Below are 27,649 nucleotides of genomic sequence, written 5' to 3'. Positions count from 1 at the left end.
AATATCGGCAGACAGAGGTATTCTATTCATGGATAAACTTTCCTGCAGCAAACGCTGTACCACACAAATTCCACTATTACAAAATAGAGGAACCTCCGTATGAATACACTCCTTTCGAGGAGGTTGACATCCCTTTAAAATACCAAGAGCACCTGCTCTGGTTTAAAGGCGCCCTAAAACATAATAATGACGTCACCATGCTCGGTCCACTAGGTAGACCGGGAGCAACGTGGCCGGTTCTAGCCAGCTACACACCACATCCAGATATCGAAAAAATGTCAGACCGGGAACTTTTAGCCCAACTAAAAGTACTAATTAAAATACATAGACAATTAGTCCAATATGTAATGCGGACTTCAACAGTCCAACCAGCTATTAACATTCCACAGCTGACCCCTCATCAGGGAAACACAAACAAAATTACACCACAGAACATACAATGATGTCTTGGTAAAACACCCACAAAACGGGAACAAATTCCATTCTGGTTAGCACAAAAGATAACTCAAATAGAGGCAGTATTTCCGGATACTACCCCTAGTGAGAAACACAGAATTCTGACTATCTGCCTTCCAATGGGGATCGCACCGCATGTGGAGGATTGTGACACTTGGGGCACAGTCTTTGCTTCCATTTACACAAAAACACATGGTGTTCCGTCTATGGCGGTAATACCAGATGTACTAAGACAGATTCAAAATGAATACGGTCCGGAACCTGCTTTAACTCTGGGTATGAAATTACTGAAAGACTTCAAGCAGGTCTCGGCTATATTATTAGCCAACATAAAAGGAGAAGCAGCATCTGTGGCGATCCGCCAGAAATTGAAAGAAACAGATATAGCAGACCAACCAATTGAACTTGCCAGAATCATAGAAAAATCCCATGAAGAACTAGGTAGAGATAGTTTGGGTGGGAAACCGGTAAAACCCCAACTAACTGAAAATCCTGAAAAGATATTTATTAAAAATAATCTAAACACTCCAAAAAAGAGCTGGGATGGAAATAAACAATCCACTCCCAAAGAAAAAAGATTCCAGTCCAGAGGAAGGTCTCCTCTGCGGAGAGAAAGATCTCCGGACCAAGGACATAAGTCTCCCCAAAAGGAGCCCTCTGAGAAAAGATACACCTCAGAAATAGGGATAATTTGAAAAAGCCTGATAGATATCAAGATATTGATACACGTCCCTCTCGATCTTTTCAGACTTCCTCGCAGAAATCGGAAAGAAGAGAACGGTCAGAACACAGGGAAGAGCACGTAAAGTCCAAAGACAAGGAACCTGCTCAAAGTAAAAAATTACAATTTCCAAGAAAGAAGGTAGCCAGTATTAAAATATTCAAACATGCCGAGGATACTGAGGACAGCTGAAAAACGGAGAGTGGGCCCAGACAATGCTAGACAGCGCAGCAGAAGTGACAATAGCTCGCAAGATCCTGATGAATCATCTGGAGACAGTGGACACGAATGAATACATTCAGGTGGAAACTGCAGATACCAGAGTTAGCAAACCTCAAATACGAAATTACATTGCGTATAGAGGGAGATAAGACTAGGAAAATAAGGGGTCTGTTTTTGGGATAACCTTTCAAAAGGCTATGACATCCTATTAGCTGAGAAAGACTGGCCACCAGAGTTTGTCAGGGAGTGCCCTCATGGCGAAGAAATGATTATGCCTGCGTTCTCAAATCATATTCCAATTCATAGAAAATACACATATGTAAGAAAATGGGCAGTAGCTCAAGCTCCAGCATTATATAAAAATCATGTAGGATGGGATGAGGACTCCCCTCCTCACAAAATCCAATTAAAATGTCAACCCACTGCACAAAGGCAGTATCCCATTAAGCAAGAAGCTAAAAAACAGGTCAGGGAGATCTTAGATCAACTTGAATACCAAGGGCTGATCAAAACATGCACCTCTCAAATGAACAATCCTTTGTTTCATGTCTCCAAGCCAGACAATTCATATCGTCTAGTCTTGGACTACAGACACCTCAACTCATGTTGCAAGACATTTGCAGTAAAAAAAACTCACACAGTGCAGCACTAATGAATAACATCGTTCACAAAAAATACAAAACAACATTAGACATCTCTAATGGATTCTTTTGTCAAAACATTGCACCTGAAAGCAGGTATTTAACTGCTTTCTCAATAATGGGGTCACAGAAAAATTTCTGTCGACTCCCACAGGGATTCAAGAATAGCCCAGGATTATTCTCAGCAAGGATAACAGAATTACTACAAATATATGATGATGAGACATTATCTTATGTCGATGACATCTATCTCACAGATGATGACCTGGATACTCACTTGAAAAGAGTTAACACCATAATACTTGGGTTCGCAGCAGAGGGTTACAAATTCAACTTTAAAGAGTCACAAATTGCCCACTTAACTGTCCTGTTTTTAGGATATGAATTATCAAGTGAAGGCAAAAGCCTAGCAGACAACTTCTTAGAAAAGTGCGCTGTACTCCAAGCACCAAAAACGCTGAAGAACTTACAATCAATACTAGGTTTCCTGAATTTCGGAAGAACTTACATTCTAAATTATGCAGAGAGGGTTAAACCTCTCTATGAATTAATAAAACCTGATTTTAAACCAATCAATTGGACTCAGAACCACACCGAAATTTTGAGATCATTGCAAACAGACATGTTAGCTAAAACAAAATTACAAACTCGCGACAACACACGCAACCTTGTAATCCGAGTCATCCCAGGAAGATGTGGATTCACGTACCTGACCTCTAATGAGGGAGAAACTGTACCAATAGCTTACAAAATACATTTGTACACAAAAGCTGAAATGAAATTCAATTCAACTGAAAAAATTCTAACTGCGGTGCAGACTGCTGTAGCAAAAGAAAGAGCCCTAGCACAAGGTAAACGAATAATAATCGTTACAGCTGTACCATCCCTAGAAGCGGTAACAAAAGCAAGCATTCCAAATGCTAAAGCTCTACATCCGAGATGGATCCAATGGGTTAATTCTCTTGCTGCGACAGACGTAGTATACAAATTTGATCCTAATTTAAAAACACAAGAATTTCTACAATATGAATATGAATGTCCTCTGCCAACCAAAATCCTGCCTCTAGAACACTACAGCTGTATAATATATACAGACAGATCAGTACAACCCGCAGTTGGGGGTAAACAAGCTTACAGTGCTGCGTGCGCGATTGTTAAAGGTCGTTGGCACAAAGGAAAATTTAGACCACTGGTCACTAAAACGCAATCTCTAGTAGATTGTACAGCTCAGCGAGCTGAACTACTAGCATTTAAGATGGCGCTTGAAAATACCGATCGCGAATTCCCCACACTAATAGTGTGCGATTCACATTTCTGCGTCAAATCTTACAATAATGACTTGCAGAACTGGGTTCAAAACGATTACAAATATTACTCAGGTGCCACAATAAAGCATAAGAAGCTTTGGGAACAGGTAGTTCTTTTGCAGAAAGAACTATGAAAGACTCACGTGATACATACACTGAGTCATCAACGTGATGGCGTTCACGTTGCAGGGAATTTATTGGCTAATACAGCCACAGCGGAAGCAGCTCAACCGGCTTCCGTAGCCACAAAAAAGCGTTCAGAAAAATACATAGACGGGGAAACCATGCTGGCGGTAAAAACGTCTTCAAAAGGCGACTGTGCAGCACTACCCGTGAACTATCCACTCAATTATACATACATAATTGATGCAAACTCCGTTCCATTTGCTCGAATCCCTGGAGTGGGGGATAGAGTAATTCCAAACACAAACAGGAGAATCTTCTTAATAGCGGACGCACACATGGGATTAGGTCTAAGGCACCAAGAGATCAAGGAATCTCTAAAAGAATTACAATCAGAATACTGGTGGCCGGGGATGAGCCTGCAACATTACAAATTTGCAAAGAGCTGTCCAAACTGCAACAGAGATCTGAGTAGCGAACCGACCGGAGTATTGCCATGGCCCTTCTTGTAGTTGGCATAAGGATATCTATGCGTAAAAAATCCAGCATCCCATTAATTTCTTTTTAAGACTAAATGCACTTAAAAATACAGACACCAGCACTCGGCTGACGCCAGAACTGTTATAAAAGATTTGCGAGTCTTTATCGGCACATACGCAATTGGCATGCTACATTCTGACCAGGGTCCTGCTTTTAGCTCTCGAGCTTATAAGGAGGCCATGGCCAGCATGGGCATTGCATTGCGGTACTCTTGTCCCTTCCATCCTGAGGGAAATGGGATTGTGGAAAGAAAAAAACGGGACATAAAGCAATCTATAACGGCGAGGGTATTAGGTTCGGGTGATGGGTGGGTCCAACATTTAACAAGTGTCCAACGTAGTCTTAATAATCTGCCAAGAAATTCTATAAAAGGTTTTAGTCTGTACGAACTATTGTTCTGTACTAGAATGCATTTTCAGGACTTAGATAGTCAGACTTCAGTGGTAGAAAAAAAATGCTTTGATATCAAAGATCGTTTGGACTTAAATTAAACAAGAAAAACCCTGAGCAACATAAAGTTAAAACAGCAGCCAACAGCCACTGAAGATAAACCACCTGTCCCAGCAAGGCCTGTCTGGATTCCAAAGATTGGGGATCTGGTCAGAGAGAAGTTCGCGGTGAAGAAGGACTTTGGGCCTTCTTACAGAAAAGCAGTACCTGTCTTAGCTATCAGCGGAACAAGATCAGTTGTACTACCGCCCCTTGCTGGTAAAAAGGAGAACCGAGCTGTATCCATCGACCTGGTAAAACCACAATCATGTGGCTAATAATAAGTAGTAGGCCCAGCGGACTCCCAAGAAATAGCAGAATACCAACATTTGTTACAATCCAAGAGGTTCAAACTGAGAGACTAATCACATTTGATAAACCTGCAGTGAATAAAAAAGGACTAGGCAACAATGCAATGGAATTTGTGCCACTTGAAACCAAAATTGCAACAGTTCGTCAAGAAACACCTGTCTACAGCGATGTAGCCTCAGACTATGCTAATGAAAGATAAAATGGAAAAGCAAAGGAAAATTCGGAAGCAATTCCAACACTTGACAGAACTGCATCTGGCTACTTCATCAATTTCGATAACTTTTCTGAAGATCCAAGTGAACCTGAAGAAACGCCAACAACAAAAACTTTCAAATACAAAGTAACTAAACTCTTTCATCAACTCAAAGAAACCTATCTGATTTCTCCATGGATTGAATTTTGGATTGTGTTAGGTGTACTTTTCCTCCTGCTTTGGCTCATCATGGTACTTTGTTTGGGAAAATTCATTGAGGGAAAATACACTACAATGGACACAGCAAGTCAAGACATCAACTTGGTCCTAAAGCCACACAAGTCATCTCACATTGAGAAAAGAGAACTATCATCAGTGAATGTCACAGCCATTCCATTACCTGGTGGAGTAGCTTGGGACAAAACGGATTTCAAAATCTATGGCCCGGTTGAACTCTTGAAATATCCACATCAGTTCAAGGTTTCATTAAGTGACTTTGTAAAACCAATTGCATTCTCTGATGATTGGGATTTTGAAAGCATAAATAATATGATGTCAGATTTAGTAATGTCAGCAAAATTTACAGAACATGATTACTTACAGGGTTCGTCGAATTATGAACAAATGTACTGTTACAATCACTTTGCACATCACTATTTACATAAATCTGCTCAACCTAGAAATGTTTTTAAGTATAATCAATGGGAACGTTGTGCAACTCCACCTAAAAGCAGTTCGAAAACATTTTATGAGAAATTCCCATACTTCTCAGGGTTAAACACAAGTGATGCAGAAACATTTTATTTTAAACTGTTAAATAAGACAGGGATAAAAACAATGTTGACAAATACTAAATTGATTTATTCTGAAACATTTTATGAAAAAATTATTACATTTGGTTTTGAATTCTGGAAACACAACATTGAAACGAAAACCATCTGGGGTACAAAAAATTGGCAGGTCCAAGGTTTAGAAGCATTATTTAGAGCCTGCATGATCCCAGAACAAATAATATTCTTGAATGACACCATTTAACAGACTACTTGTCTTGGCCTAGCTAAGATTAAAGACTTAAACAAACCGTCTATTCCAAAACCAATACCTGATAGTAATACCACTACAGATGTTGAGATAGACGTATCCCATATTTTACACCAAAACAGAACACATCCTGATTGGAAAAAGTGGTTGATCTGGCCAACAGACACAAATAATTGTCAAGATAGATTCCTGAACAAAATACAGGGGTTAAAAATGACCAAACCAGACCCTAGATACTCCCAGAGACAACATCCAGGGATAGTAACAACATACAGTGTAGGGAAACTATGCCTTGAGTGGCTACAAACATCCACACTGGCTGAAATTAAGCAACACTTGACTTTACTTAAAGACGGTGCTGACTTGCGTGATTTCATAATGGGACCACACAAACAGCGTCAAAAACGGTTCATAGCGGCCGGTATATACGCTGCATACAACAAAGCTTGGAAAGTAACTCAAATTGAGACAACAGAAAAAATACAAGAAATTGATTGTATTAATTTGGAAAAAACACTTTCTGTTGTGGACAATGGGTTAACGACTCTGTCCTCCAGAATATATTCACTGGACAGTATTGTATCATCTGCTATCGATATAATAGATCAGGACTTACTAATGTTACAACACAGTCAGTCCAAATTACGTTCTATTGTACTGCTCGGCTGGACATTGCAAAATCTGAGTTCAGGCTATGTGCCATGGCGTTTGATAAACACAACATCATTATTCTCTATCTTTAACCTTACTGATAAACATATCAGTTTGGCACAAAAAGGAGCAGACTATACGATTCTGAGCATTGAAAAACTTGAGAGATTACCATTGACAATGTCAGAAAGACCTGTCATTGAATGGATAATACACGGAATAATTACAATTCCGATAACAACTTTCCAATTTAAATACTGCCAAGAGTATATACCAGCGGGCCAGTATGAAAGGTTGGGTAAAAGGTACATTAAGTCATCATGGAAATTGCCTTACACACACACATGTTATAGTGAAAAGAAACAGAATGTATTTCTTAGTGGTAACAATTGTAAACAATCACTAAGCGGTATACTTCTGTGCCAAGGTATTAATTTGCATGAGGCCTGTGAGGGGACTTCAAATAACCTTACATGTCACCAGCACGGCACACCTGCAACACAAATAGAGCCATTCTTTAGACAGCTTTCTAACGGGAGCTATATTCTAATAGAGGACCACAGCTGTTGTTGCATGTTGGCAGGGAAAGCCTATCTCGTAAGCGTTAGTTCCATGGTCACTTGCTCTATGCAAGTATTGTATCCAAACAGCACTCCAGATACGGAGGCAATGATTTGGCCTTCTTTGAATATCTCTTCTATTCGAATTGATACATTAAGCAGAATGAAGTCTGTTCTTTTACAGACAACCGTGCCTTTAACGTCATCAAAAGAAACGTATGATCTTCTGGTTGCAAGGACAAAGGCAGAGATACATACCCTTTTATCAACAAATTGCCCTGTGCATTTCGTAGAAATGCTAAGCCAAATCCTAAATATGTCTGATACCAGTGGTATCCCACATATATTTAAGACACTTTTTTTCGGGACAGTTAACACCCTTCAAAACAGTTCTGGGCATTTTTCCAAATTTTGTCCATTCTGTCTTTGGCGGCCTACCACTACTTTTGGGACTCATAGCAGGAATTTTATTTTTGATCCTTCTGCTCCGATATGGCAAGCCAAGTCGCAGACAAGACTCCAGCAACGATGGAAGAAACGATCCTAGCTATATGCTATAGGGACCGCATAAATAAAGTCCTTGGATTAGCCCGACTAAGAGATCTGAATATGACCTGGTTTCTTTCATTCAGACCAATCTGGCAAAATTGCATCCTCCCTGTGCTTCGATGTATGCTATGTGGAGAAGAATGTGTGTAGGACGTCTGTCTTACACTACCATCAGCAGTACCATTGGATACAGATACTTTGCTAAGTCATGTAACTGCTCATGCATCCTGTTGTCCCCAGCGGCTACCCATTCTGATGACGGCATTCGTTGAGACTTCACCACTACGATAAGGTGGCAGTGAAGTACGAGATGAGAGCAGCATTACCCAGGTACGACCTTCTGTGAGCATTGCTGATCCTGACATCGATGATAGCAATCATTCTCACGACTGCACTGTTGCGGCATTTTCAAACTTGGTCGAACTTTCACCTGATGTTGTAGACCAATTCTTTGCGAGTCTGTCTGAAATGATGTTCTCCCCTGAACAGAAAGAATAACCTTTTAAGCAACGAGCACACAGCGTTCCCCTGAACTCTGAATTCGGCCTTCAGCTTTGATAAACAAAAGGTACTGAAAACATTTGGAACTATTTTCACCCCTGAAAGCGTAATTATTTTTTTTCAAACTTCCAAAATATTTACCTTTTTCTGGCACATATACTCTGCTTAAATTAGAACTATTCTTAAAGAACAGAGCTTCTATTTTTAGGAACTCTAGAGACAATATTTTACCTCAGCCTCTAGCACATTTACAGCAACTGTATTCAAATGTGATGGAATGGTCTCGACCTTCTTTTCTGTATTAAGAGCCATTTCATGTGTAATTTTCGCAAATCGTTCAGCTAATATATATAAGCATGTTTAACTGAATGATTACACTGCTTGAAAAGCGTACAGTACCAATAATCATTTTCGTGTATTTCGCATACACCATTTCGAATGCAAAAAATGTATTTTGGGGTGAGTTGGAATACAAATGCACCTTTAAATGTTTACTATTGCTTAGTTTTAGTAATGATGGACATTAGATCGTGGAGTGGGTATTGTGTTTTTATCTAGGAACCTAAATCGATATTTCTATCTTATGCCCTTGTACGGTTATAATCAATAATGTCCCTATAATGGCATAGGAATCATAGCCATATTTAGTTGTAGCCCATGCAGTCACATCAAGCAAGGCTACTTCCCTGGACTCCTAGAAAGCACAACGAGTTCTCTAAACAAACCAAACCTCCAGCAACCTGGGAAATCCCCATTTGCTTTTGTTTTGATTTCGTCCTAGAACTCCTGTGAAGCACTGTAAGAATGGCCAGTTCTTAGTGACATCTTTATTGACGTCTTATGTCCAACCTTACGTCAAACCCGGCACCTTTCAGGTATAAATATACCAACGTTGCCTTAAGCAAAAACACGGTGGTGGTTTTGGAGCCGAGCAGCTATCTACTTGCCCGAGAGCCCAGCTGATGCGAGAGCCCACTGACGCTGCCCCTCCCTTTTGACGCACTGAGAGAGACGCTGTCTTTTCTCCTGCCGAGAAATCCAGCTCCGGTGTTCTCAGCCGCCTTCGCGGGCTGCTGGGATATCGAGTCCTGAAAGAGAGATACCAGACCTCCTGCATTCTATTACCCCGGTACGGAGCCGACTAAACCCTTAAAGAGAATTCTTGAGTCAGATTCTTGGCAAAACCAACTTAACTTAAACTGCTACTTACTTACTCCTTCCCACGTATTAGGCTTAGGTCAGGTACACTGGGGTAGGCATATTTAGAAGCACCAGTTGAGTATGTTAGTCAATGTATATATGTATGTATATATTTTATCCATTTTAAAGTATCTTATGGCTAAGAAACCATATCAATGCTTTTACAGTATTATTTCATAATACTCCTTTTACTGTACGCACTTTACTTTACATTAAGTATTGCAATTATGGCAATTCATTTCTCTTGCATGAGAAAGAAGACTGCTCAATAAATTACACCTTTTATTGAAAACGCCCGTCTCTCTTTTCTCTGCACTCTGGTGAAACTAAGTACGCACAATTGACTGAGTGAAATAGCTGTCTATTGTTTTCACACAACTCTAGAGATACACTCTTATTCTGAGGGAGCAAAGTTGTCATGTTATATGGTTGTCAGAAGCTAATCCCTTCTTGTCTATCCAGGGAGGTTAAACTCCTCCTCGTCTATTCGAGAAAGTTTCTAGTGACCTCTGAGCTAGCTGGCAAACCTTAAGACTAATATAGTCAGAAGAGACCTAGTCGACCTCAGTCCTACGTCTACACTGCTGAATATATTATTCGAATGCGCAGAGCCTATTGGGAGTATAGGAACTACACTACGAGCTTTGTCACTGAAGTTGGAGGATCTATTTTTAGGCGGATGTGAACAATGTGCACAGGGTTGTGATTTCTCCTGCTGTCTGCTGTGGTGGGTGGAGCAAAACTTGAACAACAATGGTTGAAGACCTCTGACTGAAATCCCTTCTATGTACACATAACAACCAGTGTATTAATAGACAGGTCGCCACAACGACTACCAACGTTCTGAGTTGACCGTTCACACCACAGCAGAGGGTCTCCAGGGTAAAATATTTCTTAATATATTTATAAATATGTCGATTTAGCTCCGCCTCTGCCAGTCTGAGGACTCCCCCCATGAGACTTTTATATAAACAGCGCGTGGTGAGAGGTGTAGGGTGGGATGTGTCACTAGAGGGGAGTAAGTCAAGGACGGGAAGGAAATAAAGATAAAACTGAAACTGTGACGCACCTGTCTGTGCTCTGCTTTACTCCTCTCCATATCTCTTCTCTCCTGCAGGTTGATTAACTGCTCCCTCACCGGTTCATGCTGCAAAGACCTCGCCTCTGTCGTGGAAACAAACACATCCCTCACAGGGCTCCACCTGAGCTTCAATAAAGAGCTGAGAGACACTGGAGTGAAGAAGTTGTGTGAAGGCCTCAAACATCCAAACTGCAAACTACAGACGCTAAGGTACAGAGCTGTGCAGTTCTTATCATGTCATTGATTTCTAAATATACATCGGTGATGGGGGCTCACACATATATTTTAAAAATACATTTAAATGTTTACAAGTCTTTTCTGTTAATGTCGTGATAAAGGGACCCATTAATAACATTTGTGATTTAAGTCAGGTTTGTGAAGTGGGGGTACCCAAGCCCCAATCCATGGTCATGAAAGAAGTCCCTGTCATGGTGCGGAGGGGCTCTTTCAAAGCCTGTTTCTCCGGTATTTGGGATAACATTAAATAAGTCTTTACTAGAGGGCAGGTGTGTTCTTTCCAGTGAGGGCTCCTGGCCCACCAGTGACAATGACAGAGAGACTTGGGGGGCTCCGAGGCCCTCTTCACATTCTGCAGGAGGGAGCTGTAAGATGAAAGGTAGAGCAGGCTGCAGAGTGGGGCAGCTGTAAAATGAAAGGAGGAGCAGACTGCAGAGAGGGGCAGCTGTAAGATGAAAGATAGAGCAGGCTGCAGAGAGCGGCATCTGTAAGATGAAAGGTAGAGCAGGCTGCAGAGAGCGGCATCTGTAAGATGAAAGGTAGAGCAGGCTGCAGAGAAGGGCAGCTGTAAGATGAAAGGAGGAGCAGACTGCAGAAAGGGGTAGCTGTGGTTCACTGTGTGCCTAGACAGCAGAGCTGCTGAGGTTCATGGTGTGCTTGGACAGCAGAGCTGCTGAGGTTCAATGTGTGCATAGGCATCAGAGCTGCTGAGGTTCACGTGTGCTTAGACAACAGAGCTGCTGATGTTGATAGTGTGCTTAGACAGCAGAGCTGCTGAGGTTCATAGTAAGCTTAGACAGCAGAGCTGCTGAGGTTCACTCTGTGCTTAGACAGCAGAGCTGCTGAGGTTCATGGTGTGCTTGGACTGCAGAGCTGCTGAGGTTCATGGTGTGCTTAGACAGCAGAGCTACTGAGGTTCATAGTAAGCTTAGACAGCAGAGCTGCTGAGGTTCACTCTGTGCTTAGACAGCAGAGCTGCTGAGGTTCATGGTGTGCTTGGACTGCAGAGCTGCTGAGGTTCATGGTGTGCTCAGACAGCAGAGCTGTTCAAGTTCAGAGCTTCTGAGGTTCATGGTGTGCTAAGAGAGCAGAGCTGCTGAAGTTAGCACATAGGACAGTAGGCATCTTTGTAAATTGTCTTGTTAGGTGACCTCTGATCACTCTTGGTGATCGCTTTATAGAGGAAGAAGCACGACAGCCAATGGTGCCTTTCACTATGGGTCTCCAAAGATAAACACAGAAGAAGGACCACTCAACCAAGCCCTGGTACTGCATCATATCATGTGTCCGGACTTGACCCGGGCCCTCACCAGAAATAGGACTAATTGGAATTATTTGCCCTCACATGCAAGGCTGAAAAGAAAATGAAAAGGCACATGCAGGGTCGATAGGTCAGGCCTTGGCGGACATTGCAATGATAAATTGTTTTTTTGCCATAATTTGGCATCATAAATTTTTTTCTAAATCATTCTGAGTTGTAGCTGTTTTACTAATGATGTTTTTCAAATAGCAACTATTTATTTTGGGAAACATCGTTTACACCGCAACCGTTACAACGCATGCATCTACCCGGCATGCTGTTGCAACGAAAAAGGTGTGAGCAGTGGGTAGAAGGTGTTGTATTTAACTCCAACACATTCCCTACTGTTGCACACACTGGAGTTGGAATAGAAAATGTATCTATTCCAAGCTCCAACGCTCCCCCGACAGCAAGTCGGGGTAAAGTTTGACGTTGCAGCGGCATGTGGGGTCATGGCATGCGTTGTAACGTCACATAACCATTTAATTTATGTCCTGAATTTTATTATTATTGGGAAATGAGACAAGATGACATCACCATCTAACCAAGCACTCAAAGAAAAATCAGCTGCAAATTCATTTAAACACTTTTTAACATGAAAATAAATAATCATCTAACTGGGCAACCATGGCCCAGGAAAAAATAAATAACCAGTAGGCAAAATAATATGATAATAAATAACACATTTTAAATCCGGTTTGTCACAGAAGATCAAGGAACTATTTTTAGGCGGATGAGAACAATGTGCACAGGCCTTTGAGTGCCCCTGCTGAGGGAGGAAGGGAAGTGTGAATGACGTTTTAACAGATCAATGGGTGAAGATTTCTTATCAGAAGCCCGTCTATGCATTCATAACAAGCAGTGCATTAATAGACATGTCACTGCAACAACTGCTAAAGTTGAGAATTTACCATTTACTCCACAGCAGAGGGTCTCCAGCATAAACAACATATTTATATATTTATGTACATTTAGCTCCGCCTTTGCCAGTCAGAGACCTTCCCCCAAGAAGTTCCTATATAAGGAGGGCGTAGTCGGATGTGTAAGGTGCGGATGTTTCACTAGAGGGGAGTAAGTCAAGAACGAGAAGGAAATGAAGAGAAAACGGAAGCTGTGACGCCCCTGTCTGTGCTCTGCTTTACTCCTCTCCATGTCTCTTCTCTCCTGCAGGTTGAATTACTGTTCCCTCACCGGTTCATGCTGCGAAGACCTTGCCTCCGTCCTGGAAACAAGCACATCTCTCACAGAGCTCGACGTGCATTACAATAAAGAGCTGCGAGACACTGGAGTGAAGAAGTTGTGTGAAGGCCTAAAACATCCAAACTGCAAACTACAGACACTGAGGTACAGAGCTGTGCAGTTCTTATCACGTCATTGATTTATAAAATATACATCGTAGGTGGGGCTTACACATGTATTTTAAAAATATATTTAAATGTTTTAATACTTGTCTCTTTTCTGTTAATGTCGTGATAAATGCACCCATTAATAACATTTGTGAATTACGTCAGGTTTGTGAAGTGGGGGTATCCAAACCCCAATCCATGCTCATGAAAGAAGCCCCTGTCATGGTGCAGAGGGGCACTTTCAAAGCGTGGGGAGGGCTCCGAGGCCCTCTTCATTCTCTGCGGGGGGCTCCGAGGCCCTCTTCATTCTCTGCGGGGGGCTCTGAGACCCTCTTCATTCTCTGCAGGGGGCTCCGAGGTGCTCTTCATTCTCTGTGGGGGTCTCTGAGGCCCTCTTCATTCTCTGCGGGGGCTCTGAGGCCCTCCTCATTATCTGGGGGGGCTCCGAGGCCCTCTTCATTCTGCGTGGGGGGCTCCGAGGCCCTCTTCATTCTCTGTGGGGGGGCTCCGAGGCCCTCTTCATTCGCTGCGGGGGGCTCAGAGGCCCTCTTCATTCTCTGCGGAGGGGGCTCTGAGGCCCTCTTTATTCTGTGTGGGGGCTCCGAGGCCCTCTTCATTCTCTGCAGGGGGGAGTCTGAGGCACTCTTCATTCTCTGGGGGGGGGGCTCCGAGGCTCTCTTCATTCTCTGCGTGGTGGGCTCTGAGGCTCTCTTCATTCTCTGCAGGGGGCTCCATGGCCCTCTTCATTCTCTGCGGGGGGCTCCGAGGCCCTCTTCATTCTCTGCGGGGGGCTCTGAGGCCCTCTTCATTCTCTGCGGGGGGCTCCGAGGCCCTCTTCATTCTCTGCGGGGGGCTCCAAAGCCCTCTTCATTCTCTGTGGGGGGACTCTGAGGCCCTCTTCATGCTCTGCAGGGGGGCTTCGAGGCCCTCTTCATTCTCTGCGGGGGGCTCCGAGGCCCTCTTCATTCTCTCCGGGGGGCTCCGTGGCCCTCTTCATTCTCTGTCGGGGGCTCCGAGGCCCTCTTTATTCTCTGCAGGGGGGCTTTGAGGCCCTCTTCATTCTCTGCCTGAGACCCTCAGATTTTTTTTAAATCTGGGGCGGCTGCACATGGAGGGTACCAGAGAGTGCCACCTCTGTCCTGCATTCCACTCAGCAAGGACCCCACGCCCCCGTCTCCACTTCAGCAAGATTCAGACCACGAGGCAACCTGTGCTCTGACAGATGACCCGAGCCTTTGAAACTGACCATGGCTAGATGGCAGGTAAGGATGAAACACTCTGGCCAACGTCTGCAGCAATAGCAGAGTCTTAATGTTAGACCTGGCACATTGGCTTGAGCCTCCCTTCCATTTTTGCTGCTGTGCCTCATGTGTTTTGCTGGTGTTAGCTGCTCAGAGCAATGTGCCACTGCCAATCAGTGCCACAGTGCAAGTGCTCCCTATATAACATGTATACATTGACTTTCATGATTGGCTTATTTGGTTTACTGTCAGACCCCAGTAAAGTGCATCAGGAGTGCCAGGGCTTGTAAATACAAATGTTGCTGGTGGGCTTGCAGCACTGGTTGTGCCACCCACAGAAGCGGCCAGGTAAAATGTGCCTGAGGTCTGCCATTGCAGAACCTGCGTGCAGTCTGGTACTTTCATGCGGGCTGGGCAAGTGCACCCACATGCCAGTCCCTAAACCTTCCCTTAGCTTCATATTAGTCACCCCTATGGTAGGCCCAAGGGCAGGGTGCATTGTAAGCATAAGGTAGGACAAGCCCTGATTTGTGTGGCATGTACTAATAGTGAATCACAGCCCTTTTCGTTTTTCACTATTGGAAGGCTACCTGTTCTCATAGACTGGAATGGGCTGCTGGAATTATTACACCCTATAATCCCAGCAAGCTCAGGGAACATGGTAGACAGTTAAGTTAAGTATGCCTGAACTCAGAATAATAAAATACATCTTTTAGTAAAGTTTATTTTAATATCCTGTGTTTGCAAATACTACTTTTAGAAAGTTAGTATTTGCTTCCCTAACCATTTCAGACCACCTCTGCTAGGATGTGTATCTGCTGTCTGGTTTCTGTGTGTGACAGGGCTGGGGGATTCCATGAGACAGGCTAGGGCTTACGGTGGTGAATAGAGAGATGACACCAGGATGGGTGGGGGGAGTGCCCCTTGACTCTGTATAGGGCTGTGCTCTGCTACCTCAATGCTGGCTCCGCCCCCTGGGGAGCATCTGATGTCTCTACCCTGTACCTTGTGAAGAGAGAGGGAAAGACTGTCAACAGAGTACTCCTGGACTGTACTTGTCACCACAATGCTGGCTCCACCTCCTGCGGAGCGTCTGATGTCCCTGCCATGCACACTAAAAGAAGAAGCCAGAGTCTGCAAAACAAAGTGCTCAGGGTCTGGACTGGATTAGGCAAAGGCCCCCCTGGCCTGGAAGAACTAAGGATTTTGTGTATGAAAGTAGGAGCCCTGCTCCTAAGAAATCAGATCCTGTTTGCGCCAGGAAGAACCTCTGCACGAAGAGAAGGACCTGGGAAAGCTGCATGGAGGAGTACTGTCTCTGACCTGGGAGACTGGCCTGTGGTGGGTGCCATGGTGCAAGAAGGAGAGGAAGAGACTGAGAAAGACTTTTAAAAATCTACTTGTGCATTTCTGAAAGAAACGATCTCCAAGGGCTTGGAAGCAAGCTTGCTCCCTGAACTGAGCCCTGGACCATTGGGCTCATCTCCTGCCTTCGCTGTCTGCTGCTGGTCTGCTGCCTTCCCCCCTTGCCGGAGCCGTGATCCCCAGTGCACCTCACCCCCTTCTTGAGCCATGAAATTTGCGCCTGGCCGCCCCCGCCTCGTGTGAGCCCCGCTCGAGTTCAAGCCACTCATCGTCCGTCCTTCTGGGCCGCCCGCATTCTGTCACCTCGCCCTCTTCGCACTGCACTGGGCGCACCTCACCCCCCCGCTGGAATCAGACCCGAGTACCGCCTCCAGCCCCGGACGGCTCATACATTCGAGATGTACCAGGCCACCCCGCTCTGCCCTCCTGAATCTTGAGAGCCGCGCCATCCACTGAGAGCCTCCCGTACATTCTGTACTGGAAGCCCCGTGCCGCGCCTGCCTGCATTGGAACGCCGCTTCTCACCGGCAGACCCGAAGGTACGGCTCAATATCGCCACGTACTGAAGAAGTACATCTTGTACGTCGCACAACCAAGTGAATGCTTAGTGGCCCTTGACCGTCCGCCTCGCGTTCCAGAGTCTTTTAAAGAACTCTTTTCTACAAAAGTATTGTGGCCTTATTTATAAAACGTTATTTGGTCTTGTCATAAGTCTACTTTTAATATTCATATGAAATACCTATTTTTGATATACAAAATGCCTGGTGTCCATTTGTGGTGTATTTCCATATTACTGTATGTAGTCATAAATGCTTAACTACTAATGCCCTGAAGTTTAGCCTTGTCTGCTCGTGCCACACTGCCTAGAGGGTGAGCAGAGGTTATTTTTAGGAGTACCTGACTAGAGGAGAGGGTCCCTGTTTGTCACAAGTGCATACCCGTGCCAACCAGAGACCCCCAAATCTAACACTTACTGGATGACGTCGACCCCTGCAGAGGTGCATGGACCCCCCTTGGATGAGCAGAAGAAAGATGAGGTCAAACTGACGATAGATTCTGAGGCGACAGAGCACAAGACCCTTCTCCTGGTCATCTGTAGCATCAGTGGGGCCGGGGAGCTGCAAGGCGGTGGACTGTACTCTGCTGGTCAGTACCTACAGGGTGCAAGGGAGTCGCTCCTCTCTTTAGAAGTGCTGGCAAGCTACCCTAGGCTTTGGTGGTTCTTCAGCTTGTAAGATGAGTCACTCTGTTGCATTTGTTGAGAGATGTGAGCAGGCAGCGTTTCGCTCCAAAAGATCACCGGCCTTCTGTAGCTCTCGCCAGGCAGTGACTCTTCTTCATCCGTCTTCTCTTGAGCCATTGAATCTGAGTTCTTGGTTTCAGGGGTGCCACCTAAATACTCAGAATAGGGGAGATCAGGGAAGTGAAAGGTAGTAGCCAATGGGCTGCCTACCTTTAGGGTGTCTACACACTCTATATGAATATTTCCTGGGGGAAGTGGACATAACCCTGGCCCTAGATTGCAAATTCCATCCAAAACAAGATGGGGGAATCTGAAACGTGGGGTCCACTTCAGCTAGTCCATCTTAGGGTTGGTTCTGGTTGGATGTGGGCCCGCCTCCTCATTGTGCTAATCTTCCCACCAGTCTTGAAGCCATAAAGTGAGGTCAGGACAGGGGGTGGGCATCTCCGCTATCTGGAGAGGCCTGGTGACATAACAAAGGTGGCAGGGCCTTTGAATCTTCCCACCCTGGAATGCACACCCTGCATGAAGGAGGTGTAAACACCTCCCCCCAGAGCGGGCTTTGATCCTGGACTCTGAGAGCGAAGGCTCTCACCTCAGGGGGTCAGAAACGTGTTCATGGTGGCACACTACCAGTCAGTAGGTTTTATGGGGCATCTCTATGGTTCCCTCTAGGTACATTTCTTAATAAATCCAAAATTAGCATCAGTGCAGGTTTATTAAGATGAGATGTTTGGTACCATACATCTGTAGGTACAGTGACGCCGTCATGGTGTCGTAATTGGCATGGCCGCGTTAGCGATTAGCTGAAACTACACGTTTTCCTCCTTAACTTGGCCATATATGAAAACGCCATTTTGAATGTTGCGGCGGCCATCTTAGACCATAAGCGGCCTCGTGGCCGGCGTGCCCTTTAGTCCTTTGTCCGTACCACTGACCACTTCAGTCTGCCCAGCAACAGTCTATTATTAGTACTGGTCAGCTCGCACATGCGCAGTCCCCACTGACCAGTTACCTTCAGGAATGTGCACCAAACTGACCAGCGGAGTTGTGCCCCCTCCAATGAGCTGGCTGTGTTCCAAAACATGACCATATATGTACATAAATGTGTTCTAACTTGTGCCGCCTATCTTTTATTGCCCCAAAACTGTATATAAATCGGGGTCACACCAGTGTTCGGTGTGATACCTCTTGCATTACCGAAGGGTGCTGTATGAGTGTACCACCACCCCATGGGGTCTTAATAAACTTGTTCTTTGACTTTTACAGTTTCCGTGCCAACAGTTCTTGAGTGTAAGTGGGTTATCTTCGGAGTATGTAGGCCTTGGGAACCCAGATTACTACAAATTGGCGACCACGAAGGGACTCATCGGCGACTCGGAAGCCCGAAGGAGAGGTCGTGACGAAGGCTTGGAAACTCGCCATGGACGCGCGCTGCCACTGAGTGACCCGAGTCTTGGCTCCCACGGTGTTTCTTCCTTTCCTTCCGATCTGACCTTCCAGGTGGCGCCGGTCTCCGACTGAGTTTTCGAGTGTCTGCGTTGCTGGGAAAGTGCAGTTTGGCTGATTCGATCACAAGACCTTGGCAGTTGGAATCTGGACATTTGAGATTTTGGGTAAGATTTGTGTTCAGCAAGGTAGTCTTCGGACGCTTGCTGAAGTTCTACGATTTGTGTTCGGCAAGGTAGTCTTCGGACGCTTGCTGAAGTTCTATGATTTGTGATCGGTAAGGTAGTCCTCGGACTCTTGCCGGAGTTCTATGATCTATGATTTGATTTGAGTTAGCTAAAGTTTGTGAATTTGTGATCTTTGAGCTTATATGTGTAGTGCACTTCACATAGGCAGGCATGTAGAGATGTTTCTCTAACTTTGTTTCTTTCCTCTGAGCGGCACATTTGTGTGAAGTACTGTAAGTGCCATTTTTACGGTGTCACGCTTTCGTGATACTCTTTGAACATGCCTGTTTTCAGCACACTCCGAGGAATGTGCTGTCTTGGAAATGGTACCACAATTAGGTTAGCGAAAGCACAGCCGGCTCCCCCAGAAGGAACACCAAACCGTGAGATGTATATTAAATTTGGCCTTCCCCCTATTATGTACAGCAAATTATGGCATAAGTACACGAAAACAGATCCTGAATTGCAATGGCCTCTACATGGGTCGTTCGATTTACGTAAAGTACAGTTTGTGGAGCAATGTTTGTTTCAACGCAGGTCTAGACAAAACATGTTTGATTGTGTGCGAATGTGGGAGAAAGCGGTGCGCGAGCGAATGAAACGTGAAGTTGCCTTGGCGGACAAAGAGCAGCGCAAGGCTGCTCGGGATAAGGCTTTACAGCTTGAGGAGAAAGAGGCTCAGGAGAAAAGAGAGAGGGAGGAACGGGAACGTAAATTGCAAACCACTGGTCAATTTCCTATTCGTCGACCGCTTTATCCTGTCCTTAATAATGAAATTGATGATTTTTCATTGCTAGATCGGTCACCGCCTCCGTACGTTTCGCCAACGGCTCCAGCTGAAGATTCGGGAGATGACGGGCAGGATAAGTCGGAAAAGAAGGGTGTATCCGCTCTCAGGTTTACTGCGGAGAGGTCCGCACATTTACGTAGTTGGGCTCGTAAAGTGAATAGGAAATGTGTTTCTCAGGATGAGGTGATTGCGGAGAGGAGTAAATGGTCGGATCTTGAATTAATGTATTTTTTGTCTAGTTTGGCGGATGAAGTTGTTGCCGCGTATCGTGACCTTTCAGATACGTTAGAACCTAAAGCTTTGTCAGTGCATCGTGAGAATTTGGATAAAGGTTTATTTGATCTTGCAGATGTTGACGGCCTATTCAAGCAACTGATCCAGCTGCGAGATGAGACAACCAGATTGCGGGAGGAACGGAAAAGGAGGCAAAAGGAGTCCGAATTGGAGAATAGCGAGCAGATTAAGGAGTGTTCTCTCCGGGGTTCAGATAAGAGTTCTGCATTGCATGTTATGCCTATGCGTGAAGCCGCGCCCTTGTATGTTCCACCTAAAGGGGAAGGTACGGATGATGATAAATTGTCAAAGGATGCGAAAGGATATTTTGTATATAACTGGGTATATACGCCTTGGAATAGAGCAGATGTTATGGCATTGAAAAATTCGCTACCTGATCTTCGGAAAAATCCGGCGGCATTCTATGAAGGGGTGGAAGGGGCTATTTCGTCTTGTGTGATGACTCTTGTTGACATAGATTTGTTTTTCGGGCTAATTCTTCCACCCGATATGTGGAGGCAAATTCGTAAAAATAATGATGAAACAATACTGGGGGGGACATGGAAAGAAATAAATGCTGCCGATTTAGATAGGGAACCGGCATGTAAGCCTTGTCAGTTGATTTTAGACCTTCCGGCGGCTATCTTGGTCAAATTAAAAACGCTTGTTCCTCCTTAAAAGATTGATTGGACTATGTTAACTTCGTGCAAACAAAAACCCGATGAAACAGTTTCAGATTTCTTTACACGCTTCGAGGAGGCATTCCATGATTACAGTGGTCAATCTTTAACAGACGATACGGGCCGGCATTTGTTTGTAGATAAGTATGTGGCTAATCTCCTACCGGAGATTGCAAAACGATTGAAGTTGAGTGAAAGTTCCTGGGCCACGGCGACCCCTGCGTCTTTGTTAACTATGGCTCAGTATTATGAGCGGCAGGAATTGGAGGCTAAAGAAAGTGTTGATAAAAAGGCGAAAGAATTGAAAACGAAGGTGATGTTGGCGCAGGTTCGGGGACCACAGGGTAGTGGGAATGATAGAGGTAGACGAGGTGGAGGGAATACGTCGTATGGTCGTACGGATATAGCGGAGGATCAATGTGCCTACTGTAAGGAGTTTGGGCATTGGGCTGAAGATTGTCCGGTACTTCGTGAGCAGCGTAGTCAGCGTGGTCGAGGAGGTGGTAGGTCGAGAGGAGGTTATACGGGAGTGAGAGGTGGCGGAAGTGATCGTGGAAGGGTTGAGGAGAGGGGCCGTGGCCAGGATGAACGAAACGCGTTTGATAGACGGAATCAATATCAGATATTGGAGGGTGAGAATGTGGAGCACCAGGATTATGTGCATGCATAGGACTGCGTAGGATGGGGTAAGGAATCAGTTGAAGTGCCGGTAGATCAGCAGGGTCCATATGTAACAGCGGGTATTCTGGGTTCTACTGATCAATTTCTAGTCGACACAGGAGCTACTCGTAGCGCTTTGTCGAAACACTTGGTTCCGAGGGCTCCCCTGTCTGGCGAAATGATTACCTGTGTAGGGTTCGATGGCACACCCTCCCCTAGCCCATTGTCAAAGCCCCTTGCATTATGTCTTGACAAATTTTTCAGTTGTGGTCAATTTTTGTTATCACCCCATACACCAGACAATATCCTGGGCATTGGTGGAGAGGTGTGGCTCACTGGTTAGAGGCGGCAGACCCGAGTGACGAGAACGGCCCGGGACCAGGGTTCGATTCCCGACGCGGCAGGGTCTTGGACCAGGATCAGCGGACTGATAATTCTCGCATCGGTGCCTACTCCGACCAGGGATCACACTCGGCAACTCTGGGCATTAGCTTGCCTCATCTCCACAACGGCCCCACACAAACGCCGGGGATGCCTGGTTTCACCTTGGAGACACCCAGGAGGGACTATCTCACAGGGAAAGCCAGGACGGGTTCCCCAGCGGTCTATAGCGCTACGAGGCCTCCGGGTAGCAGTGCGCTTTACAAGACACAACAATTTACAATTTACAATTTGATTTGCTTAAATATTTTCGAGCAACAATACGGTGCGCTCCTGAGGGAGTGCGGGTTATTCTGAATGACAATTATCCTGACCCAGATAGGTTTTACGCTATCTTAGACATTCCAGCTTTGGCCTCTCTACCGCACACGTTATGGGCGACCTCAGATACGGATGTGGGAGAGATGCGTATTCCACCAATACACATCACTGTTAAGGAGGGGGCCCCTCTACCACGAGTGCCACAGTATAAGATTTCGAGAGAAGGTGAAATTGCATTGACACATATTGTTCAGGATTTGATCTCTGCAGGAGTGGTGGAGGAGGTCCCTTATAATGTTTGCAATAGTCCTATTCTTCCGATCCTTAAAAGAGATACTGATGACAAAGTCTATCGCTTTATTATTGACTTGCGAGAGATCAACAAAATTGTCATTCCCCAATACCCGGTGGTGTCCGATATTACGACCTTGCTTACATTGGTGCCACCAACGGCCACAACATTTAGTGTTATTGATTTGAAAAACGCGTTCTTTTCCATCCCTGTCCATCCTGATAGCAGATATTTGTTTGGCTTCACGTTAAATAATAAATCGTATAGATTTTGTCGTGTTCCCCAAGGTTATACTGAAAGCCCTAGCATCTATAGTCAGGCTTTGAAAAGACAGTTAGATACCTTTGAGTTGCAGACTGGCGTGGTCCTCATCCAGTATGTGGATGACCTTCTGCTTGCCGCAGACTCTTATGCACAATGTGAAGAAAGTACAATTGCGTTGCTTTCCTTTTTGGCGCAAAACAATCATAAGGTTTCGAAGAAAAAGCTCCAATACTGTAGACCCCAGGTGACCTACCTCGGTCATCTGTTGTCTAAGGAGGGGCGTGCATTAACATCTGATCGAATTCAAGCAATTTTAGACACACCTGTTCCCCGCACGCAGAGAGATGTACGTGCCTTCATAGGGTTGACGTCCTTTTGTAGGCAGTGGATCATGGGTTTTTCGCATATTATAAAACCTCTGTTAGCGTTATTGTCCAAAGCTACACCAATGCCCCTTGAATGGACAGATGAATGTCAGAAGGCCTTTGAACAGTTGAGACAGGCCCTTTGTTCCGCACCCGTGTTAGGCACACCAGACTACACGAAGCCTTTCACATTGTACGTGCACGAGAATGATGGGTGCGCGTTGTCAGTGTTAGTACAAGTACACGGGGATAAGCAGAGACCATGTGCATACTTCTCTGCCATTCTTGATCCTGTAGCATGAGGGTTGCCTGGGTGTTTTCGAGCGGTAGCAGCAACGGCAGTAGCCATACGGCAGAGTGAGGGAATAGTGTTATCGCATAAACTGTTGGTGTTAGTTCCTCACGCAGTAGATGCTCTGCTAAACCAAACAAAGACCCAATACCTTACGAGTGCGCGACTAACAGGATATGAGCTGACACTTTTGGCGCCACATATTACACTGAAAAGATGCGCTACTCTGAACCCTGCCACTTTATTGCCCTATCCGGTTGAGGAGGGTCAGGAAGAAAAACATCACGACTGTGTTTTCCTGACCGAGGAACAGACAAAGGGTCGTGTTGACTTACAGGATATGCCACTTCCAGATGTGGATGGGGAACTGTGGGTTGATGGATCGTGTTTAAGGCTGCCAGATGGTACGACTTCCGCAGCTTATGCGATCACGACACTTAAGACAGTGGTAGAAACAGCTAGGATACCACAGAAATCGGCTCAGGCAGCAGAGCTGATAGCCTTAACAAGAGCCTGCGAATTGAGTGCTGGCCTATGTGTGAACATATACACAGACAGCCGGTACGCCTTCGGAGTAGCACATGACTTCGGGCTACTCTGGAGAGAGCGTGGGTTTCTGACATCTCACGGAGAACACATTATGCACGGAGAACTAGTGCGTGATCTCCTAAATGCGTTGCTTGGTCCAAAGAAAGTAGCGATAGTTAAATGCAGTGCCCACAAAAAGATCACGGATAAAGTGGGCCAAGGAAATGCCTTTGCAGACAGCATAGCGAGACAAACGGCTATGTCCCGGACTAGCTCCCCCATGTATGTGACCCAATCGCAGGCTGAGCGATGGAGTGATGCTAGAGCAGAAATATTGGATATTCAAAAATCGGCTACTGAATCAGAACTTGCGGCATGGGCAACAGATGGGGTACTAGATGATGAGGGTTGTTGGAGAAGCAAAGACATGGAGAAATGGAAATTGCCTGCGGCTTACTTGCAGGCGATGGTCCAGATGACACATGGATTGGCACATGTCGGAGCCCTTGCAATCACTCGACTGTTAACACGAGTTTGGGAGCATCCCGAGATTGCTAATACAGCCAAGAGAGTAGTGCAGACCTGCCTGGTATGTTTGCAACACAATCCTGGAAAGGGGACCCATACTCCGAAAGGAGGGTTCGTTCCACCATCTGCACCATTTGAGGTACTCCAAATGGATTACATACAACTCGAGCGCTGCAACAACCTGAAGTATGTCCTAGTGGTGGTATGTGCCTTTAGCAAATGGGTTGAGGCCTTCCCCACGAAAGACAACACAGCCCTGACAACGGCTAAGGTGTTGCTTAAGGAATTCTTTCCTCGCTTTGGAGTTTGCAAATTTTTGTGGAGCGATAATGGGCCTCATTTTGTTGGGAAGATTGTGGAGTATGTACTGAAGGGGTTAGGGATTCAGCAGAAGTTCCACGCTGTGTTCCACCCTCAGTCGGCAGGTCTGGTTGAACGGTACAATGCTACGTTAAAGCTTAAATTGGCCAAGATTGTGGCATCTACGTCGTTGAAGTGGCCTGATGCTTTGCCGTTAGCACTGCTCTCTCTTAGATCAGTACCCCATTCACGAACTGGCCTCACACCATATGAGGTGGTGTTTGGTCGCCCTATGAATATCTGGGGGGTGCCCAAGCCGCGACTAATACATGATGTGCCTTGTGTTATGATGAACGACTATTTGGCACGATTAACAAATGATTTGCTTTCTATTCATCAACAGGTTCGAGAAGCGCTCCCTGACAACTCTACTGGAGAAGGCCATGATCTTCGCCCCGGCGATCATGTGATGATCCGATCGTTTGAGAGAGCGAGCAGTTTGGAGCCAAGGTGGAAGGGCCCCGAACAGGTCCTCCTTGCGACCCGGACCGCTGTACGAGTGACCAACAGAAAGCGGTGGGTGCACTCGACACACTGTCGCCGTGTCTCTCCGGATCTGGTGACTCCTGCTGTGCTGACTGACTACAAAGAGATTCTGGAGAAAGAAAAGAGCCCAGCTGCGACGTCGGCCGAAGTTGAGGGAGCCTTCCCGGACCACGCTGTTGCCGGACGAGAGCACTACAACCTGCGTCCCCGATAACAAGATTTTTGTTTTTTTTTGTATATGACTGGTTGGTTACCGCTCCAGGTTTGTGAAACGGAAACCGGGAATTCCAAGGGGAGGGGATCAGTTCTGCCAGTGTAGCGACACCCGTCTTGGCCCGGAGAAGAAAACAACGGCTACCTCGGAGTTCAGCACCATATTTTTTCTTTTTTTTTTAGGTATACACGCATGTGTATTTGAAGACTTTGTGAACAATTTGAACTATTTGAGACTCTGCAAGAACTTTTCCGAATTATGGCATCACCAGCATCACGTGATAAGCGAATCTTGGGTGCCATTCTTTTTGTTCTGACTATTGTGGTGATAGCTGTAATAGCCTGGGTAGTTGAACTTGTGGTACCTGCACGTGAACATTTGCTGCCAACTACCCCGGCTCCATCTGAACATTTTCACTTTACCTTACCCTACCATGAAGAACGACATCGGCAAACTTATCTGAACAACAGTTTTATTCAGATTCTTCATCATACGCACAATATGACCAATACTTCTAACTGTTGGGTGTGTGGGATGTTACCGGGGCACCAGAAGAGAGGGGGCACCCCACTCATTCCACTCCCGTTTTCGCATAATGGATCATGCAATGCATGGTACACCCTCCTCTTTACTTTGAGATGGCCAACAAAAGGGGGGGTGCTTTTCCGTTTGAATAAAATATGCTCCCATGACAAGGATGGGTTTCCGCGGGCCGAGGGTACTCGATTTGAATGGGAAGAGTACAGGCCCGACAACGTCTCTGCCCCGCGTGTGTATAGCTATCAAAGAAATGTCAATGTATCCAGCTCACATGTCATCAATGTCATTGCTACTAAAGCCGATTTGTGCATTAGAAATAAAGGTTCGATTGCGGTAGGGAAAAGTGAATGCAACACTACACTCACTTTGATAGCCCGAATGGCATCTCATTTGTAGCATCTCGAAACACGTATTTTATCTGTGGAACGAAGGGTTATCATCAGCTTCCATTGGGATGGTTGGGCACGTGCTATGTATCGTTTGTACTGCCTCCTGTATTCATTGCCCCACCAATGTATCACAATGACTATATCCTGTATCATGACTTTGTCCTGAATAGAGTCAAGCGGACCGTTGTTCTGGATGACATAGACCAGACTGATACTGCCTTACAACAGTATGTGGACTTCAATTTGGGACTATTTTCCTTCGTGGGGGCCGCTTTGAACAGCCGGAAAATAAGACGATTGACACGTGTTGTCGAGGCTGTAGCGAATGACACTGCCATTGCCCTAGGAAACATCACTGAGGAACTACAGATTTCTAGAATAGTTACACTCCAAAATAGGATGGTGTTAGATGTAGTTTTGGCCGACCGGGGGGGGGGGGGGGGGGCATGCAGAATTATCGGAAGTAGCTGCTGTGTATACATACCTGACAATTCTCCATCTGTTTATGATGCCATATCAAAGCTCCATAAAATTGCAGCTGAGATACATCCGGACAATGGTACTTGGACACTTTCAGGATGGTTCTGGTCAATGCTTACTACTTGGGGCTGGAAACTGTTAACGATTTTATGTATAATTGTGGGGGCACTGTTTTTTGTTTGCCTATGTATCCAATGTGGCCCAGCTCTATGTTCCATGTGCCTATCAGCTTGCATACCATCAAGACGAGCTCTTGCCCATGACAAAATGATGCTTCATAAAGAAGTAACACAAATAATGTTAATAGACATCGAGGACGAACATCCTGATTATGTTCACTATGAGGTAGATTCAGCTAAACGCTAAAAGGGTCGTCTGTCGTAATTGGCATGGCCGCGTTAGCGATTAGCTGAAACTACACGTTTTCCTCCTTAACTTGGCCATATATGAAAACGCCATTTTGAATGTTGCGGCGGCCATCTTAGACCATAAGCGGCCTCGTGGCCGGCGTGCCCTTTAGTCCTTTGTCCGTACCACTGACCACTTCAGTCTGCCCAGCAACAGTCTATTATTAGTACTGGTCAGCTCGCACATGCGCAGTCCCCACTGACCAGTTACCCTTCAGGAATGTGCACCAAACTGACCAGCGGAGTTGTGCCCCCTCCAATGAGCTGGCTGTGTTCCAAAACATGACCATATATGTACATAAATGTGTTCTAACTTGTGCCGCCTATCTTTTATTGCCCCAAAACTGTATATAAATCGGGGTCACACCGGTGTTCGGTGTGATACCTCTTGCATTACCGAAGGG

At 45.4% G+C, this 27,649-nt stretch overlaps 1 protein-coding gene across 1 annotated transcript in view; it reads left to right on the top strand.

Annotated features, from left to right (window-relative positions):
• The window catches only part of LOC147693218 (NACHT, LRR and PYD domains-containing protein 3-like), a 1,290,712-nt gene that overhangs the window by 969,876 nt on the left and 293,187 nt on the right, over nt 1-27,649 (top strand). Inside the window, exons 18-19 of the mRNA XM_086933611.1 lie at nt 10,624-10,797; nt 13,295-13,468. Coding sequence (XP_086789737.1) covers nt 10,624-10,797; nt 13,295-13,468 — 348 coding nt within the window. The remainder of the gene's footprint in view (nt 1-10,623; nt 10,798-13,294; nt 13,469-27,649) is intronic.

This window comes from Lissotriton vulgaris, chromosome 8 (genome assembly GCF_964263255.1).
Source record: "Lissotriton vulgaris chromosome 8, aLisVul1.2, whole genome shotgun sequence".
Classification (NCBI taxonomy): Eukaryota; Metazoa; Chordata; class Amphibia; order Caudata; family Salamandridae; genus Lissotriton; species Lissotriton vulgaris.
Note: the sequence above shows the minus strand (reverse complement) of the source record. Positions and strands in the feature narration are given on the sequence as shown.